The 20535-nt window shown below is 42.2% G+C and overlaps 1 protein-coding gene across 1 annotated transcript in view; it reads right to left on the bottom strand.

Moving 5' to 3' along the window:
• The window catches only part of ANO4 (anoctamin 4), a 249092-nt gene that overhangs the window by 98524 nt on the left and 130033 nt on the right, over positions 1-20535 (bottom strand). Inside the window, exon 7 of the mRNA XM_081083106.1 lies at positions 1464-1564. Within this exon, the coding sequence (XP_080939232.1) occupies positions 1464-1564 (101 nt within the window). The remainder of the gene's footprint in view (positions 1-1463; positions 1565-20535) is intronic.

Genomic DNA, 20535 nt, shown 5'->3' with positions numbered 1-20535 from the left:
AGCATTGATACATAATTAGCTTTAATGAATTATAATTAGACTGTAACAATTTTCAATGGAAACTAAATTAATAATCCTTCTCTTAGTGATAATATATCTTTTTAAAATCCTTGGGCTCTTAGGTTTCCTTTTCAACATTTTAAATGCAAAAGTTAATCCAAAGATTAGAACTAGGTATCTCAACTCCTTTGAGAATTCTGCCTCAAAGCAAATAGATGCTAGAAATCCCAGCCTCTATTTTGACTTAATATTCTAACATAAAGTCCAACAAATGAAGAATATAATATACACCAGGGAGATATGTTACAGGACTCTAAATGGAAATTACTCTTCTCTAAATGTGTCCCTAGCTCCTCCCTGTCTCTATGAATGCAGCTGAAAACTTTGCCTCTATTACTTTCTACAGCTCATTAAGAGGTATATTTTAGAATTTGGACCAATGTGTCTAGTTCCTACTGTATGACTTGGTCTTATTGGCAAATTGCAAACCAAAAGTATGCATCAGTTTTGTCCCTTTGGAACTGTCCTTGGTACTAAAACCCTCCACCTTCTTTAGAAGATTCCATTATAGACTTCCCACATATCTTGGCATTTATACTTTCAAGTGTAGTACTTTATTTTATTTCTATCTAAAAAATGAAAATCATTTTTCCTTAACCTATAGGGAAAAATCAGAATTTTCACTGTGAGATGAAGGTAAGTTGATCCTTTTAAATAAGCAACCCACACAAAGTATTTCCTATTCCTCTGAGAATAAATAATGCCCAGCTGGTATGACCCTGTTTGAGCGACAACCTATGAATAGGAGGTCATGATTAGATTCCTGGTCAGGGCACATGCCTGGGTTGCAGGCTCGATCCCCGTTGGGGGTCGTGCAGGAGGTAGCTGATCAATAAGCCTCTTATCATTGATGTTTCTATCTCTCTCTCCCTCTCCCTTCCTCTCTGAAATCAATAAAAAAATATATTTTTAAAATGAATAAATAGCAATGCTTGTCTTGGCACAATATTTATGAACTGACTTTTAAAAATTTAAATATCGGTTATTTGTTAAAATAGAGCACATTTTCATGACATTTCTTGAACTTGTTTCTGTAGAACTCATTTCATGTTTTTCTGGAAGGGACTCATCACTAAGGACCATGAAGATCACCTGGCACCTTGGATGCCTGGAATTTTGCTCAGCAAAGCAGCAGTACAAAGGGCTTCCAAAAATGGCACTATGGGAATAAAAATGCCCCTTGGAAAACTCTTTTCACAGACACTTGAAGTATCTAACTGCTAAGGAATGAATCAGCCATGAATTATTGGCCATGAGACCTACTGCACTTCCTAAACATTTGAGGGATTTTCTTCTCTTGCAGCATTCCAGCCTGCTCATCAGCTTTATTTGTTCCAAAAGAGGAGTGCACGGGGTTTACAGTGAAGCAGCAGAGAGAGTGGGGAAAATACATTGACACCTACCTGAAAGGCATTCTTACATTCATTTGTTCTGCGTATCTTCCAAGCACTTCCCACGGGGCATGCAACTTCACAAAGATAATGTCACTATTTATTAGAGAGGACTGAAACAGAAAAAAAGAAACTCAACTGAAAAGGTTATCCAAGTCTCCTGTGGTTTAAATCGAGTTGGAACTTAGAACGCATGAACTTGTATGGAGTATAAGTTCAGGGCATTCTTCAATCATACGTTGGGCCATTGCATGTGCACATATTCATTCAACAAACATACCACTGTGTGCCAGTACTGGACACCTAGCTGTGAACAGAAGGGATACAAATGGCATTTACATTCTGCAAGGGTGATTTTTAGAAAGATAAACAAAAAGTTTAAAATAAATTCAGATAGTGTTGAGTGTTCTGAGGATCACAAAGTAATTGGGGGAAAAGTTATGAGGTGGGGAGCATAGGCTAGAGGTCAAGGTAAGGCCTCTCTGAGCAGGAGACATGTGAGCTGAGATGTAAAGAAGGAGGTAAAGAACATAGGCTGGCCTGGATGGCATGGCTCAGTGGTTGAGCACTGGCCTATGAATCAGGAGGTCATGGTTGGTTCCTGATCAGGGCACATGCCCTGGTTGTGGGCTCTATCTCTAGTGTGGGGCATGTGGCAGGCAGCCAATCAATGATTCTCTCTCATCACTGATGTTTCTCTCTTTCTCTCTTTCTCTCCCTTCCTCTCTGAAATTAATTTAAAAATATTTTTTAAAAGAAGGGCATGGGATTAGTGAGTGTTCCAGGTGCAAAGGCCCTCATCTAGGAAATGGCTTGGCATGGCCTATGTTTGAGGCACAGAAAGGAGAGTAGAGAGGCTGGAGTGTGTGAATCATGAAATTGGCATGAGAAGAGGTTGAAAAGGGAGCAGGGGCCAGAGCATGCGGTGGAATCGAATCTAGGAACACCAGGAAGTCCTTTGGATTTAGGTTTTCAAAGATCACTCTGGCTGCTTTGTGGAGAATCAATTCAAAGGGAGAGTTCCAGGGAAGCAGAGAGACAGAGAGATGCTGTTGATGGGCCAGGCCAAAGAAAGATGTTGGAGGTGGAGATGAAGGGACCTAAGAGACATGAGACTTACATGTGAGTCGGTGTCAGGCAAAGCATTTTCAAAGGACCCCAAATTTAGACAGGGAAATAAACTAGGACATCCCACTCTGATAACCACTGGACATGCATGTGTGTCTGTGTGTGTATGGGGCTTATTATTTGTATTCAGTTTTTCAAGGAGTAACTGAACTTCAGCCCAGAAAAACTAAATGTGACAGAGGTAATTGCTAATTAGTATTTGGCTTATATATCATTCTTTTCCCTACTGCTGAATAATTATGCTACTGTCTCTTAATAGGTTTTTCCTCATTAGTAAGGATTCCTTTCCACATAATTCCAAAGTGAAGAGAAGTGAGAATGATTTTTCTGAAACCTAGAGTCAGTTCATTAACATACTGCAAGAAAAAACCCTCAGGTTAGAACCCCAGGGAGAAGAAAAACGAGCACTGAGAGAAGTTTGGAAACTGTTCTTAGATGAATAACTAGAGAAATTAAGTATCATGGAAACTACCTGGAGTAGAAATAAATACAATCCACAGAAAACATTCCTTCCCCCACCTCTTCATCCAGCAAGAACACATTGAACACCTTCTACGTATCGGATGTTAGGAATGCAAAGGTAAGGTACTTGCCTTGGTTTGTCAAAATTTAGTAAGGGAAGGTTAGATAAAGCAATTGTTAGAAAAAAAATAGCATGCTATTGTCTAATCCAAGCAATCCATCGCCCATCTCTACACCCTAGAACCCTGCTGAGAAAGGAACACTGAGGGAAAAACCGATTCAGGAGTGGGGTCTTGAAGGTAGATCATAAATTCAGGTTTGGAAGTGTTCACTTCAAGATACCTGTGAGAAGATGTCTCGTGGGTAGTTAGATAAATGAGTCTGGAGCTCAGGAGTGCAGGCTGGGCCAGAGATACAATGTAAGTGTGGCCAGGCTATAGACAACACTAAAGTCCCCAGGATTGGAGGAGGTCACTAGGAGAGTGTAGGGCCAGAACCACATAGGGAGCTGAATCACAGGGGTTCGTTGGAAATGCATTTTCTGAGGATGGATTGCACATATTCATATTTGTATTCATATTCTTGTCTTCCTCTTACCGTCTCTGTGACTTGGAAAAGCTATTGAACCTCTCTATGCCTCAGTTTGTTCAACTGTAAAATGGGAAATGATAGTAATATCTATTTATTGAATTGCATTAAATGACCCAATACAGGTAAGATGCACACAGTACACTAAAGACATGTTAGTTATTATTATTTCCAAGAAGGGCCACACCATATTGGTGGTGGTGGGAAGAACACAGCACTTATCCAAATAACAACCTGGGAAGCAACACATTAGGAACCAATATCTGGGAAGGACTTTCCAGTCTTTGACTACAAGGCTAAACCAAAAGAAACCCTGAGAGCCAAGTCCCCAAATCCTGCCCCGTTCCTGCACAGCACCCAGCATCCACTACAGGTTCCTCTAAGGACATTCATTTACTCATCAACATTCAACAGACTCCATCCTGACCCTCATGGAGTTCAAGGTCTGCTGGGGGCACGGACCCTCAATCTACACACCTCTCTGTGCTTAGAAGAAGAATAAAGAAGGGCAACAAAATAGAAAGTAATGGTGAGAAGGAGATACTATTTTAGATAGAGTAGAGTGGACAGGCCTTTTGATCAGGCATCATTTGAGCTGGAACCTGAAAACAGTGCAGACAAAGGCTGTTCCATTATCTGAGAAGAGGGCATTCCAGGCCAGGAGAAGTGTTGAAGGCAAAGCGCCCGAGGCCTCTATGTGCTTGCCTTGCCGGTTCCACTTAACAGCTTGACGGGTCAAATCAGGTTGGCCACCTACAACTGTTCTGCATCCCTTTAGGCAACTACCTGGATACCATGTTCCTATAACCATGCTGTTTGTAAAATGCAGCAAACCCCTAAAATGCTGGGGCAAAAAGGAGATATTAATTTCTCCTTTTTTTGCCCCAAAATAACTCAGGTAAGCCTCTTGGAGAAAAAAATAATAGAGGTGGACACCTACTACATGCTGGTCGTGTTTGGGGCTTTTGTACACATTAAATAAGCTAATCTTCAGGTCAGCCTATGAGGCAGGCATCATTGTTGCTCTGATTTATTGCAGAAGAGGAATTAAAGCACAGATGTCGGGGACCATGACTAAGGTCACACCATGAGTAAGGAGGGAGCCGGATTCTAACCAAGACAACTGGGCTTGAGAACTGCTGATTCACAACAGGAAGGCTGAGGCCAACGTGAACTCAATTCCACTGTCATTTTGTGGTGTGTGTTTTTTTTTAATGCTTAATTACACTTTGAGTCCCGGGTACAGTTCATGCAGTTCCCTCTGCATTCTAATATGAATGTATGTCCAGTGGTAAACATCAACTTGAAGTCTGGCTCTGCCACTCACTACCTGTGTGTCTCTGGGCATGTCACTTAGTTTGTGAGCCTCAGTTCCCTCATCTGTAAAGTGAGGATAACAATGACTACCTTTCAGGGTTGTTCTAAAGCTGACATAGTCATATTGTGGGTGGTTTAACAAGTAAGAACTTCCTTCTTTCTCCCATAGTTACTGAATGCTCGATGGATATTCTGCTAACCCATAGATGATGCTAGAATTTCCTGATGGATCTGGAACCCAGCCTCTGAAACTGATGGAGAAATGTACATTTCTGGAGGGTGATAGGACCTGACGTAATCGCTAAGAATTTCAACTCCTCTCTGAGGGGCTGCCACCTAACCAGCGGGGTGTCCCTGGGTAAATGACTTGTACTTTCTGGCACTTCAGTTTTCTCTGGAAAATGAGGGCATATGTCTCTAAAATAACTTTTGCATTTTTAAATTCTTGATTTCCTTAGGGACGCACCAGAATTTGTGAATGTAGTTCAGAAAAATTCTTCAGCTGATTTCGATGCAATTCTCTCTCCACAAAACACACACACACACACACACACACACACACACACACACACACACACACACACAGTCATATATACTGACTGTGCCCCTGTGGAGAGAAGCCTTGGAGCCATTGTGTATTCCTAAGTGGCCCACAATGTTCATTCCATAAAGATGACATTAGCATTAGCAACAGGAAATAGGTGTGTGAAATAGCCACTTACTACTCAACGACCGTATAGCAGATCTTTAAGTGGGGATTACTCAAGGACTGTACACAGGTCCTGTTCTCCCTGGGTGATCTCACCCCTTCCCAATGACTTCAGACATCAGCTATTGTTTGATGTCTCCCAGATTCACTTCTCTGGCCCAGACCTTTCTCCCAAGTTCCAGATGGGCACAGCCAATGGCCAACATGATATCTTGCCTCAGCTGTCTCACTGGCGTGTCAGACTCAGTGTGTTTAAAAGGAACCTACTTTTCTCGCAAAACTGCTCCTCAATGACCGCAGGTTTGGGAAATGGCACAACCATCCATCCAGTTGCTCAAGTCCAGGAGTCTCCTTTCTTCCTTACCCCACATTCAATTAATCACCGTGTCTTCCTGATTCTACCGCTCACGTTGCTCTCAAATCCATCCACTTCTCTTCACGTCCACTGCCATCATCCTCCTTTATGCCACCCTCCTCTTCTCCATGATTGCAACAGCCCTGTAGCTGGGATCCCTCCAATTCCCTTCTTGCCTTGTACATTCTCATTGACATTGGAGACATCTTGAAAAATGCATGTGATCTGATGGCTTCCCATGGCCTCTCTTGAAAAGCACTATAGTGGCCAATGCATAATGTGGCCGCTCCCTAATCCTATGCCACTTGTGTTTCTCTGGGTTCCAGTCACAAGGGCCTTCCTTTTTCTTTCCAAATTGCCAAATTGCTCACAGTCTCAGGCTTTTCTCATATGCCATATTCTCTCTGGCAAATTCTGCTCCATCAGGTCTCAAGTTATATGGCAGCAGAATTCTAAGATGATCCCTAGGACTCCCCCCTGCTCAGTGTGCACATCCTGAATAACCATCTCTTCTTGAGTGTGGGCAGCACCTGTGCACATGAGGGGAGATCGCTCCTGAGGCTGGGACACTAATACACTGACTTTGAGCTCATCCAAGGGAGATTAACCTGAATTGGTCTTAACTAATCAGGTGAGTTCTTAAAAGAGAATCTTGAGGTCAGAGTGATTCTCATATTGGCTTTGAAGAAGTGAGCTAATGTGTTGGGAGAAGGACTGAGAAAGCAAGGACTCATGAGTGACCTGAGGGAGCTGAGGGAAGTCCCTGGTTGGCAGCAAGAAAATGAAGACCTCGGTCCAACAACCACAAGGTACTAAAATTTGTCAATAACCATGAAAAGACCTTGAACTCCAGAAAGGAATGCAGCCTTTCTGATGGCACTTGATGGTAGACTTCAGGGGTCCTGAGTGGAAGACCAGTTGAGTTGAACCCAGACCCTTGACCAACGGAAACTATGAGGTCATAAACATGTTCTTTTTTTTTTTTTAATATATTTTATTGATTTTTTACAGAGAGGAAGGGAGAGAGAGATAGAGAGTTAGAAACATCGATGGGAGAGAAACATCGATCAGCCGCCTCCTGCACATCTCCTACTGGGGATATGCCCGCAACCCAGGTACATGCCCCTGACCGGAATCGAACCTGGGACCCTTCAGTCCGCAGGCCGACGCTCTATCCACTGAGCCAAACCGGTTTCGGCCATAAACATGTTCTTTTAAACCTCTAAGTTTGAGGTAATTTCTTATGCAGCAAAAATAAAACCAATATAGGACATATTTCAATTAATTCTATTGTAATACAATAACTAATAAAAAATACTACAAGAATAAACTGTTCCATGTACTCACAACTGTAACCTACTTTGCCCACCCTGTATTTCATTAATGTCTCTAGGAGCGTCTCCACAGCTGTATTCCCAGCACCCAGAATGTTACTAAGCACTTAGTCATTGAGAATGAATGTTTCCTAGATTAGTTTATGAACATTTTGAGATCTAAACTATGAGTAGCTTTCTCACAATGATTAGCTTGTTAAAACACTATTATTAGACAGAAAAATTCCATCTTCTTTCCACTACAAAGATTCCAATATCGTTTAAATTTATGAGAAGCTCAAGTAAATAATCCTCTAGGCCAGTGGTCGGCAAACTGCGGCTCGTGAGCCACATGCAGCTCTTTGGCCCCTTGAGTGTGGCTCTTTCAAAGCCTTAGGAGTACCCTAATTAAGTTAATAACAATGTACCTACATATATAGTTTAAGTTTAAAAAATCTGGTTCTCAAAAGAAATTTCAATCATTGTTCTGTTGATATTTGGCTCTGTTGACTAATGAGTTTGCCGACCACTGCTCTAGGCCACAATTAGGAGAGGACTAGTGCTGAGTTGCTAAGCACCAAGTTTCAAATATTTTGTTGAGTGAACAATGATGCAACATGCTCTTGGTTACTCTGCATCAACCCTGGTAATCCCTACATCAAGCCTAGGAAAATTACTGCATCAGGATAGTTGAAGAAAAGCAGTGCTTGTTGGATCAGTCAGGATGGGCTAAGCTAGGCTGCAGCAACTAATAACTCCAAATATCAGTGACTTAACTAGATCTGTACTGTCAATAGGGTGACTAATAACCAGGATCTTCTGTGACTGTCCCCACACTCAAGCTATGAAGTGCTTGAAATATAGTGAGTCCCAATTAAAATGTGCTGTCTGCAGAAAATATACACTAGATTTTTAAGACTTAGAATGTCTGAAAAAATGTAAAATACCTCCTTAATTTCTACATTAATTACATGTTTAATGGATAATAATTAAATATTGAATTAAATAAAATGAATCGCATGTTTGTGTTTTACTTTTTAGAGGTGGTCACCAGAAGAATATAAAATTACATGATTTCTATTGGATGGTGATAGGATAAAGGTTATTTCTCATTTTGCTACATGTCCACTGCAGGTCAGCTCACTGTAGTGACTCAGTGATTCACACTGATGGGTCACTGTGCCAGAGGGAAGGCAGCGCTCAGTGGGTTGCAGCAGGACACATGCCACTTCTGCACCTAGCCCACGGCACAGAGCAGTTATATGGACCCATGTCTACAAGGTCAGCAGGGAGAGAAATTATATCTGATAAGTAGTAATGCACACTGGAGTACCCTTCCTCCATCACCTACTCAGGATCACAGGTTTATTGTGTAAAGCAAATCTCTCATCTTCCTCACAACAGAACTACTCACAAAGTCATTCAACAAATACCTAAAGAAAATCTCATTTCAACAACATAACCACTCAAAAAGTCATTCAACAAGTGCCTAAAGAATATCTCAATGGCATCCTAGGCCAGTGATGGCGAACCTATGACACGCGTGTCAGAGGTGACACACAAATTCATTTTTTTGGGTTGATTTTTCTTTGTTAAATGGAATTTAAATATATAAAATATCAAAAATATAAGTCTTTGTTTTACTATGGTTGCAAATATCAAAAAATTTCTATATGTGACACAGCACCAGAGTTAAGTTAGGGTTTTTCAAAATGCTGACACGCCGAGCTCAAAAGGTTCGTCATCATTGTCCTAGGCACTATGTTGGCTCCTGGAAATATAGAGAAGAACATGGTCCTCAATCTCAGAGAACTTACATTTCAACAGAGCAACTGTTATTCTAACTACAAACAATGTGATGAATATGAACAGAAGTTGGTCTAATTTCCTTTGGGAGCACAAGAGACAAAATGCTCCCTTTCAGGATGCTCCCTCCATGCAGTGACAAGTCTCTCCTTAGAAGTAAGCAATGTCACTTCTGACCCACATAACTCCAAAGTTCTCCCATCGTTATAGATCATCTTAATATGTGCTTATTCCTTCAAGGTGGCATATTAGACAAGTTGAGCTTAGGGACAAGTATATCATCACAGGTGTGCTTTATATTATTACAAGTATGCTATTATCCACCCACTATAACTGTACACAGTTATGACCTAATCAATAACCCACACAGCATTATGCCCTTCGTGAGTTGCAGGGATTAACAGCCACGAAACAAGCATGACCCGGGAAGGATACATGAGCAGGATGTCTCCTGCCAGTGGAGGAGTAATTTAACTTGGGGAATACTTTCTAATGCTCTTGAAGGTTATGAAGGTTATGACATCCCTCCCAAACCTATTCTATTTATCTCTTGGTGGAATGCCGATCAAAATTATAGAGAGTGCAGATGGTGCATGTAGCAACATAGCTTATAAAGTTCTCTTTGCCAAATCTTTGGATGCTCTCACACTTGCAGATCAAGTAGAAGAGGAGGGCGAGCAAAGGTGATTGAGAAAGGGCCAGTGAAGAAGGGGGAAATCCAGAAGAGCATGCCCTGCCTTCTGAACCAAGAACAGAATGTTTTTCAAGGAAGGAACAAGCCACCCTACGGATGAATGCTGCTGACAAGGCCAATAAGATTATAGGGATGGCATGACCGCTGGATTTGTTCATAGCTGATCTTTGTAAAAGCAGTTTCTATGGAAGGGTGAGGGAGAAAGCCTGGACTGAATAATTTGAAAAGTATGTGGCAGGCAAGGAAATGAAGACAGTAATGCTAGACAAATCTTTCAAGGTGTTTCTATGAAGTGGAGAGGAGAAATGAGGCAATCGTTGGAGGAGAATATAGGGGTCAAGGGATCTTTCTTTTTAAGATATGAGTTACAGAAGCATGTTTGCAATGGTTGAGTAGAGAGGAAAATTTGATGATGCAGGAGAGAGAGGAGAAATGTCCTTGAGAAGGTGAAATGGGAGGGGATTTAGCACATAATAGGAGGGCTCCTGCGATGGCGGCAGACACGGCATTCATAGTTTCAGAGGGAAGGCAGAGAGTGTGGGGACAGTCACAGAAGATCCTGTCTGATTGTTTCCATTTTTAACCAGAGCACAAACAAGGTTATCAGTAAAGGTTGTGTGTGCATGGGGACCCGGTGGTGCAGATGGAGGGGAGAGAGTTGAGGGATGAGAAGAAAGTGTGACATAACAGTTGGCCATCTCCATGGCCTGTTCACTCTTTGGTCAGATGTCACCTTCAGTGAACCCCTTACCCCCAACACCCTATTTAAAATTACTACCCCTTTCCCCCAGTACTCTTATACACTGTTATGCTTTCTCCTTTGTCATATCACTTATCAGCTTCTTACATATTACACTATTTACTTATTTATCATGTTTATTGTTCATTGCTCCCCCCATTAGAATGTGAGTACCACCAGATAAGGCTCTTTATTTGGTTCACTAATATATTCCAAGTGCCTATAATTATGCCAGGCATTATATATTTATCAAATCTTTGAAATTTTTTAAACGAATGAATGAATTAAAGAGGGAGGCAAAGAAAGGAGAGGAGGGAAGGTGAGAGGAAGGAAAGAAAGTAGTTCATTGATATGATGAAAGTGAACAATAAGCCTACTAGGCTCGCTGGGACTTCTTTGGTACTCATCTGAGACAGTGGTCATGATTTAAAGTGAACCACACTGCATGTTTCTCTAGCAACCTTCAGCCATTCAGGTGCAGGCAAAAAGAAGCTGGGGTTTAATCAAGGTCAAGGCTTTCCCACTCAAAAAAGCCAAAGAAATAAAGGAATGATAGAATTCAGGTGTGTGCAAATGAACGGTCATAATGATGGACTATGAAACTGAAGCCAAGTAATGAGGGAAAGAAAATGATGGCTAAAAAAGTGGCCGGGACAATTCATCAGCAGGCTCATTATCATATTCAATATACTTTCCAGTGGCATTTTGGAATATGTACACTGATTCAAAATAAGTTTCAGTTCCAAGTATTATCTCCAAGTGTTTAAGGGTTTATTTAGAACTCTCCTTCCCTAAAGAGAGTTCATTTTTAAAAGCTTTATTGTTGAAAATACTTACATATGACCCCCTCTTCCCCATTGACCACTTCTAGCCCACCCTGGCCCCCTGCAAGAGATTTCATTTTAAATGAAGATTAAGGTATAGCTTTGCTAAGTATATGTAGAATAAGAAAAAGAAAAAAAGGAAAATCACAACTAAAATTTAGTACTTACTTGCTGATTGCTTATCTTTATTTTGCCAACCAAATAAAACATTCTGTGACAAAGAATATCAAGATTAGTCGTTTTTCATTCTACTGGAGTTTGTGCAGAGAACGGCTGGGTGGGTGATCCCTTCCAGCAATCAGAAGCAACACTGGACGCCTCTAACATCATTTATCCATGAGTCACCAAATGAAGGACTAGATTTCAGGAGACCCATGGTAGTTATTAGAGTGAAAAACTGAATCAAGGCAGCCTCAAATAAATGCCAAAGTGATTTACTGCTGTGCAATCCAAAATAATATCCTGGCTAAACCAAAGAACCTACAGACTGTGGTGGAGGAGGAGAGGCCCCAAGAGGAGACCTAATGCATTTCTGAAACACTAATGGACGTAAGGTCCCACTGCGTGCCATTTTCCCCACCCACTGGGCTGCTAAAGTCAAGGACACTGTGTGAAGTACAGTTTCATTCTTCTGCTAGCTCTCCTCCAAGCCTTCTATAAAGCTCCTTTTCATATCATCATATATAGAAAACGTCATAATGGAGAATGGCGGTGAAAAACAAAAACTCTAGTGAGCAATAAATGCCATCTTCTTGGGAGACCATCATGAACTTGGTTAAGTTTGGAGGTAAGAGCTGGGCTAGATGGTTTAGGAAAACCCTTGGCCTGAAAGAAACCCAGCAATGTGATGACTTTATTTAAACAGATGTACTGTGGGATGGGTTTGGTTGCAAAGAAGCGAAATGACATTAGGTTAGATCACATTGACAAAAATGACTAAAAGATATATATCTGACTAGCATCAGGCCAATCCTTAAGGCCTAGAACAATTATATCTGATATAATTTATATTCGTGGGAATTGCTGGATGAGCATCAACAGTGTGAAAGTCAAGATGAAATGACAAGCCAGGCACTATGCTAGGCTCTGTAGGGAAACCTGTGTGATCCTCATGGGATTCCCACTCCAACTGGAGAAGCAGAGATGCACGGTGGAGCCGTGATGCCTCCATCAGAAGTTACTGAACCTTTGCTCATAATTTTCCCTCTGGAATATCAGGCCTTTCTACTTTCCTGGCTGGTAAACAACTATTCATATTTCAAGACTCAGAACACTCCCTTTAACCTACCAGAAACCTCTGGGGAGAATCTGAAGTTGCCTTAGTGCTTTTATAGAAACTCTTCAGGATGTATTCTAATCACCAGTCTCAGTCTGTCTTCACTGCTAATCAACGAGCTCTTTAAAGACACAGCGTATTGTGGCAGGTTGCATTGTCCAGAGATGGCCCTGCCAAGAGCTTTCATCCCGTGTCTTCCAGAACCTTGCCACTCTCCAGCCAGAGGTGGCATCCATGCCCATTCCCTTTGATCCCACCTCTGCCAATGGGGTACAGCGCGAGAAACGCTTCTGAGTCTAGGTCATAAAAATGAAGGGTTGTCTTGTTCTGTTGGAACCCAGCCACCATGTCACGTGGAAGCCTGAGGCATCTGAGCCTCGGAGAAGCCCATGGAGAGGACCACGTAGAGAGGAAACCAGGGCCCATGGCTGACAGCCAGCACCAACTTTTCAGCTATATGAAGCAGCCCTCTCAAAAGAGGGCCCACCAGGCCCCTAGAAGTGCTGCTCTAGCTGATCCCTCATGGAGTACAGAACAGCTGTTACTGCCAATCCTGCCCAATTGCAGATCTGAGAGTAAATTAAATGATTGTTGTTTAAAGTCTCATGTTTTGGAGTTGTCATGCAACAATAGATAACTGGAATGCTCTTTCATTTTTGATGCCTGGAATATAATAGACACTCCATACACTGATGCTTTAACATCAGAGGAGACTGAAGTGAGGGAAGAAGGAATCTTCCTCTTTCATTTTCCTCGTAGGGAAAGAGTTTTCAGCTTGTCTTCCCTTTTTCTATCCTTTTTTCTCCTCATCGCAAACACATGGATGTCTCATTATGTGAACTTGTGACTGCTACCGTCTGACACTCAAATGAAAGATTTGGTCTCAATGAATTCAGGTCTTCCTTGAACAAAAAGAATTGTCTAGTATTAGCATCAGAACAAAGCTGTGGGTATGGGGGAGCTACTGTGACTGTGGCTAATTTGCCCAGCCATGCCCATGTGAAACGCCAGAAAAAGCTACTCTACCCTCACCTTGAGGTGCCATGTAAGATTCATGACTGAACCTGTAAAACCGTTTGGGTAGGACAGAGAGGGGGCTGGTATAGCTTAAGTGAAGGGACAGGTGGCCAGACAAATCTGTTAGGAGGAGTGCTGGTGACTGCCCTATACTGTTTGGTGTCAGCTTGGCATCTCTGCTCCCTCCTTCTAAAATCTCTGCTCTTATTGCCAAGAAGAGCTGGGACTACATTTCCCAGAATCTCCTTTGCTCTGGGAAGATAAGGGCTACTCAAGTGAAATCTGGAAGGTGGAAAAGAAGAGGCTATTTTCCCCCAAGGTAGGCTCTTAGAGATAGTTATTTGTATAAGCTGCAGAGAGCTTCAGGTCAGTTTTTGGAGAATTATCAACCTATGCCACACTCAGACATTCTTGAGATCTCTAATGGCTTCCAGGCCAACTTCTGGGACTCACCACTCCTGGCCTTTTCAGCAGTGGTGCAAACCTCTGTATTAAACACTTCATTTTTAGAAGACACAGAGTAGCATGCTTTCCTGCAGAATCCTAAATGACACAGGGGCCAAGCAATCACAAGCCCTGGGGAAGGCTTTTAGAAGAAACTTCGGTCTATGAGTAGACAAAAATGGGAAGCCCACAAGAAAAGTACCCCCCCAAAACTGGAAACTAAACTGATAAACTGCAAAGTAAAAGTCAGGGAGGGGGGTTACAACAAGATCAGGTTTCCCCGAAGGTCCCAACACTGTTCATGCACTTGATTTGTCCCTGCTCTGTGCCCTGGAAGAGGTCCTTTAGATGTAAACACCATAGTTTTCCCCATCCTCTCCCTGACCCAAATCCAGTCAGTTTCCCTCCTCCTACAGTGCACCCCTTCTCTCCTTCAGTGACTGTTCCATTTATTCTTCCCACCCTTGTCCCAGTCCCAGCCCACCCGGGATTGTGAAAACAAATGTAGTTAGGAATGAAAATTCCAAAGTCTCTCTGTGCTCAGTTCACTCCTTATTTTAGGGCAGGGGTTGGGAGCAACGTCATCTGAGCGCCATACAGAATTATCAACTACAAAATTAGCCTGCTATATTTGGTCAAATATTTAATTAACTCACCCCCTAATGCCTTGGCAGGGCCAGAACAAATGATTTCATGGGCTTTATATGGCCTGTGGGCTGGATATTCCACACCCCTGTTTTAGGGACTTTCCAGAACTCCTATAATTAAACTAGAGGCCCGGTGCATGAAATTTGTGCATGGTGGGTGGGGGGGTTCCTCAGCCTGGCCTGCACCCTCTCCAATCTGGGACCTCTTGGGGGATGTCTGGCTGCTGATTTGGGCCCGATCCCACAGGCAGGCTCCTAACCGCTCACCTGCCTGCCTGCCTGATAGCCCCTAACCACTCTGCCTACCTTCCTGATAGCCCCTAACTGCCTCTGCCTGCCTGCCTGATCACCCCTAACCACCTCTTCCTGCCTGTCTGATTGCCTCTAACCACCTCTGCTTGCCTGCCTGATCGCCCCTAACCTCCCCTGCCTGCCGGCCTGATCACCCCTAATGGCTTCTCCCTGCCTGATTGCCTGTAACCAATCTCCCCTGCTGGCCTGATTGCCCCTAAAACGCTCTCCCCTGCCAGCCTGATTGCCCTTGTCTCTGCCTTCGCCCTGCCACCATGGCTTTGTCTGGAAGGACATCTGGAAGATGTCCAGTCTATCCAGTCTAAATAGCATATTACCCTTTTATTAGTATAGATAGTGGCTCCCTCTCAGTATCCCAGCATCTTTTCTCCACAGCACTCATCACACCTGACATATTTACTTGTTTATTTAATGCCTGACATATCACACCTGATATATTTGTTTATTTAATGCCTCCCTTCCTTCAATAACAGTAGACACTCAGATATTTGACGAATAGATGAAAAATGATGCCATCTAGAAATGGAATCATCAGGTACCATCAACTGCTCTTAAAATATGCCTAAAGCACAACCAGAAGTGAGTTAAACCTTGGTCCCAGCTTCAGGAGACAGTGCTGCATCATCACTTTTGTAGCTGAAGTATACCAGGCTTGGTTAATGAAATTCAGCTTACCATTCATCTTTGTCAAATTTTCCATGTGTAGGGATCACAAGCAAGAGACCATGGGCTTACACTTGTCAGTACTGCTTCAAAGTTTTGAAATCTCTCCGTCTTATTAATACATTAGAGGCCTAGTGCATGAAATTTGTGCATGGGTAGGGTCCCTAGCAGCTGCCAGCTGGGGCCTCCCTTCCCCTGGACAGGCCAGGGTCAGCCGGGGGGGAGGAACTTCAGGCAGTTGGCTGGCCAACCCCGCCCCCTGATGGAACTCCTGGTTGAACTCCTGGTCAAGGGGACAATTTGCATATTAGGGTTTTATTATATAGGAGGATAATACCCACCAGACCACTTCAACTTTCTCTAGACCAGTGGTTGGCAAACTCATTAGTCAACAGAGCCAAATATCAACAGTACTCCTTTAAAATAGACTCGCCCAGGCCGAAAACCGACTTCTGCGCATGGGCCACGAAATTTCAATCGCACGGTACACGCGCCCGGACGTGGTATTTTGTGGAAGAGCCACACTCAAGGGGCCAAAGAGCCGCATGTGGCTCGCGAGCCGCAGTTTGCCAACCACGGCTCTAGACACAAGCCAGGGACCCTTAGTCTAAGAGGTAATGAGGTTGAATGCCTGAGATCAGGAAAGAGGATGACCAGTTGTTGAAATTACTCCCTTTTTTATCAAGGCCCCCTTACCCCCCGAGTATGTACTTTGAGCAACTTTTAGCAATTTAACATAACATGTAGTAAAAAACAACAGGAACAAAACACCATAAAGAAAGGACTTCAGTTCCTTTAACAGCTGCAACAATGTGATGCCAGCACTTGGAAGTAATACATGATGACAGTGCAAAATGTGTTTTATATCAGACAAGTTCACTCTAGATCACTAAGAAGACCTTTCAGATGAATTATGTTTTGGCTTGTGGGATGGCAACAATACTTCACAATATCACTCAGTTCTTCTGTGCCTTGTCTAATGGTTATATTCTCCCTTTAATGTTGTGCTGTCTTGAGTGAAGGACTATGCATGAGTCACATGAAATATGAATTGGTTTAGAATAATTCTTTGAGTAAATCAGCTCAAGGTAGCTTTGTACTGGTCATCTTGACCTAGCAACTACAATGTTTTGATTCAACTTTGTCTTCCTAAACTAGCAAAAGCAGTTGAGGCAGTCATAATTAGGCTCTAGATCTTCAAATGGTCTCAAAAATTAGAGTGAAAGAAAGAAAATGCGAGAGGAAGACAGAAAGACAGAAAAGTGATGGAGGTTCTGGCTGGGTAGCTCAGTTGGTTATAGTGTCATTGTGATACGCCAACATTTTGGGTTCAATCCCTGGTCAGCACACATATAAGAATCAACCATGCCGAAGCCAGTTTGGCTCAGTGGATAGAGCGTCAGCTTGCGCACTGAAAGGTCCCAGGTTCGATTCCGGTCAAGGGCATGTACCTGAGTTGCAGGCACATCCCCGGTAGGAGATGTGCAGGAGGCAGCTGATCGATGTTTCTCTCTCATCGATGTTTCTAACTCTCTGTCTCTCTCCCTTCTCTGTGGAAAATCAATAAAATATATTTTAAAAAAATTAAAAAAAAGAATCAACCAATGAATGCATAAATAAGTGTAACAACAAATCAATGTTTCTCTCTCTCAAATAAATCAATAATTTTTTTAAATGATGGAGAGAGAGACAGACAGAAAGAATAAGACAGAGAGAAGGAGAGAATGCCACTGCCTTACCTCATTTGATGAAGCTGCCTTATGATGTACCAATGTGAATAAAGCTGTGATTCTGATGGACGGATATAGGGCTGTGGTAGGTGACACCAAAAAAGACCCAGTCCTACCCACCAGACCACTTCAACTTTCTCTAGACACAGGCCAGGGTCCCTGAGTCTAAGAGGTGATGAGGTTGAATGCCTGAGATCAGGAAAGAGGATGACCAGTGCCCGAAACCACGCCCTTCTTTATTAATACCATCAACAAGCATTTATTGAGCCCTTATTATGTGCCAGACTCTTCTAAGCACAAGGTAATGTATGAATGCATTTTATCATCATAACAGCCCTATTAGTTAGAATTATCTCTGATTTAATAAATTAAGAAACTGAGCCTTACCTACTTATTTACTTAGAAAGTGATGAGACAGTAAGTGGATCTGAATCCCAGTTATCTGGTTGAAAGGTAATCTTAACTTACCCTGTCCTTCCCCTCAAATACATAAGTCTCTCTTCTGATGTAGAGAGTCTGGTGTTAAGAGTGCTTCCATTAGCTGGTCCACATGAATGAAAGCATGGAATAGTTGCTTATCATTCCTCCAGCTGCCTCCTAGACACTGCAACAAACTACACAAGGCTGGGTCAAAGGGTCTAAGTCAGTGGTTCTCAACCAGGGATGGATTTTACCCCCCACTCCATCCTGGGGAAAAGTGACAATGCTTGGAGACACTTCTGACTCTCATAACTTGGGGAAGCGCTACTGGGATCTAGTGGACAGAGGCTCTGGGTCCTGAGAGAGCATCTCCAGCAACAAGCTGGATGTGGTTTCAGAACATAAAAGGGATGAACACAGAAAAGGTAGTCTGGCAGGAGGTGATGGCAGAGACCAATCTGGGTTAGACAAGCACTTTAAATAGGGATGACTTTGTGAAGTTTTCCCTTGAAAAGGGTACAGCAAGACTAGGATGTGCAGCTCAATAGTCTTTTAGCTCTGGGTTGATCTATAATTTCATTCCTGATGAATCCAAACCAAATCCTCTGAAAGAAGAGAAGTGTTTGAACCTTGACCATGCTAAACTTGTGACCTAATGTATTCTGAGTTTTTCCAAGAGCATTAAAGATAAGCATTAATCTCATTCATGAATAGTCATTAGCAAACAGATGGTCAGTTGATGTTGCTATTCCTAATAGTTATATTTTAAGGGACTTTTTAAAATGTAAAAACATTTTTCTAAAAAGTTTTCCTTGAAAAATCATTTTAAAAGTAAAAGAGCTAATGCACTGTACTCAGCTGTTAGGATGACTGCAATGATGATAATAATAACGATGTAGTAAATGCTTGTAATATGACAGGTACAGAGATAAGCACATAATATGAATGATCTCATTTAATGATCATAATAACCCATGAAACAGATCTCATGATTAGCCTCATTTTGCAGATGAGCTAGCTTTCCCAAGAGCACACAGCTTTTAATGGTGGAAACAAATGAGCACACAGAATGTCTAATCCCAGATTCTTAAATACCATCTCAGTTACTTATTGCCGCATAACAGTTACCACAAACTTAGAGGCTTCAAAGAACCTGTGAATGATCTCAGTTTCTATCAGTCAGGAATCCAGGCACAGCTCAGCTGGGTCCTCTGCTCAGGGTGTCACCAAGCTGCCACACAGTCTTGGTCAGACCTGCAGTATCATCAGAGGGCTCGACCGTGGAAAGACCAGCTTCCAAGATTCCTCGGTTGTTGGCAGAACTCATTTCCCTGTGGTTGGAGGAGTGAGGTCCCTGTTTTCTGGGGGCAGCTGACAGCCAGCAAGAAAAAACTGGAGGCCACCCCACCTATCTTTGCATATGACTCCCTTCATAGACTGTCTCATGACATGGTAGCTGACTGCTTGAAAGCCAGCAAAGGAGTCTATCCTGTGCCGGTTGGCTGAAACTGGATCGTTATTCATTACATAATCCCAGAAGTGACCTGCCACTACATTTGCCATATTCTATTGGTTCAAAGCAAGTCATAGATCCCATCTGCACTCCAGGGGAGGGGATTACACAAAGGTGTAAAAACCAGATGGCAGACTTTAGGATCTGTTCATCACAACCACGAGCCAAGTAAGACTGTAATCATGCTTGTGTCCCTTGATTTTTGCCAAATTTGTACATCATCTAAAATATTTAAATTTCCTATATTTCCTTAAACCGACTCACTGTTTAAAATAATTATTTTACAAAGAACTTTTATAGCACAGTCATAACTGGAAAATTAATATTACTTGCTATAAAGAGAAGGTAACACAGAGGTAAAATGAAACAGGAAAGTAAAATAAGAAACAAAGATTTATACCCTACAATGTATTTACCTATATGGGTTCATTTAATCCCCACATAGTTCATGGTAAATAACATTATCCTCATTATTAAAAATGTGAAAACAGAGATCCAGAAAAGTTTAATAAACTTCTCAAGCCCTCTCAGCTTATATGGGATTGTACCAAGAATCAAATCCATAGCTACCAGCAACCAAAATGCAAAGAATTACAGTCTACATGGAAAGCATTTGATCATTATGTACCCCAATTTTCCTGGTTTCTTCCTTTTCCTTCTCCTTTTCCGAACTCCCTCTGTCTTCTCAGCCTATCTGCTAACCTTGTCAACCCTGAAATTCATCTTTAGATACCAGAAATCAATGTGACACAAGGGTAAGGAGTAAGTATGCTCAGGTTTTAATCCTGGCTTAATTTCTGGTCTTGTCACCTGGGGCAAGTTAGTTCTTTGCCTCAATGGTCTCATCTATAAAGTGGGGACAATAATAGTAAGTGATTAATAAATGTCAGTGAATATTTTAATCATACTATTTTGTCATCATCTCAAAGAAAAGTGTCCGAGATACCCAACCTTGAGTGCAGTTGTATGTATTTACCGCACTTAGAATTTTTCAATCCTTTTGAGAGATGAGTGAAAACAAACTGTTTTGACAGGTTACATTATTTTCTGCATTTTCTGTTTTTAAAGCTTACTATATCTCTTTTTGGGCCAATGTCCTTGTGTAGGACTGAGGGGATGGGGTCTTC

This window comes from Myotis nattereri (genome assembly GCF_964212035.1).
Source record: "Myotis nattereri genome assembly, chromosome: 2".
Classification (NCBI taxonomy): domain Eukaryota; kingdom Metazoa; phylum Chordata; class Mammalia; order Chiroptera; family Vespertilionidae; genus Myotis; species Myotis nattereri.
Note: the sequence above shows the minus strand (reverse complement) of the source record. Positions and strands in the feature narration are given on the sequence as shown.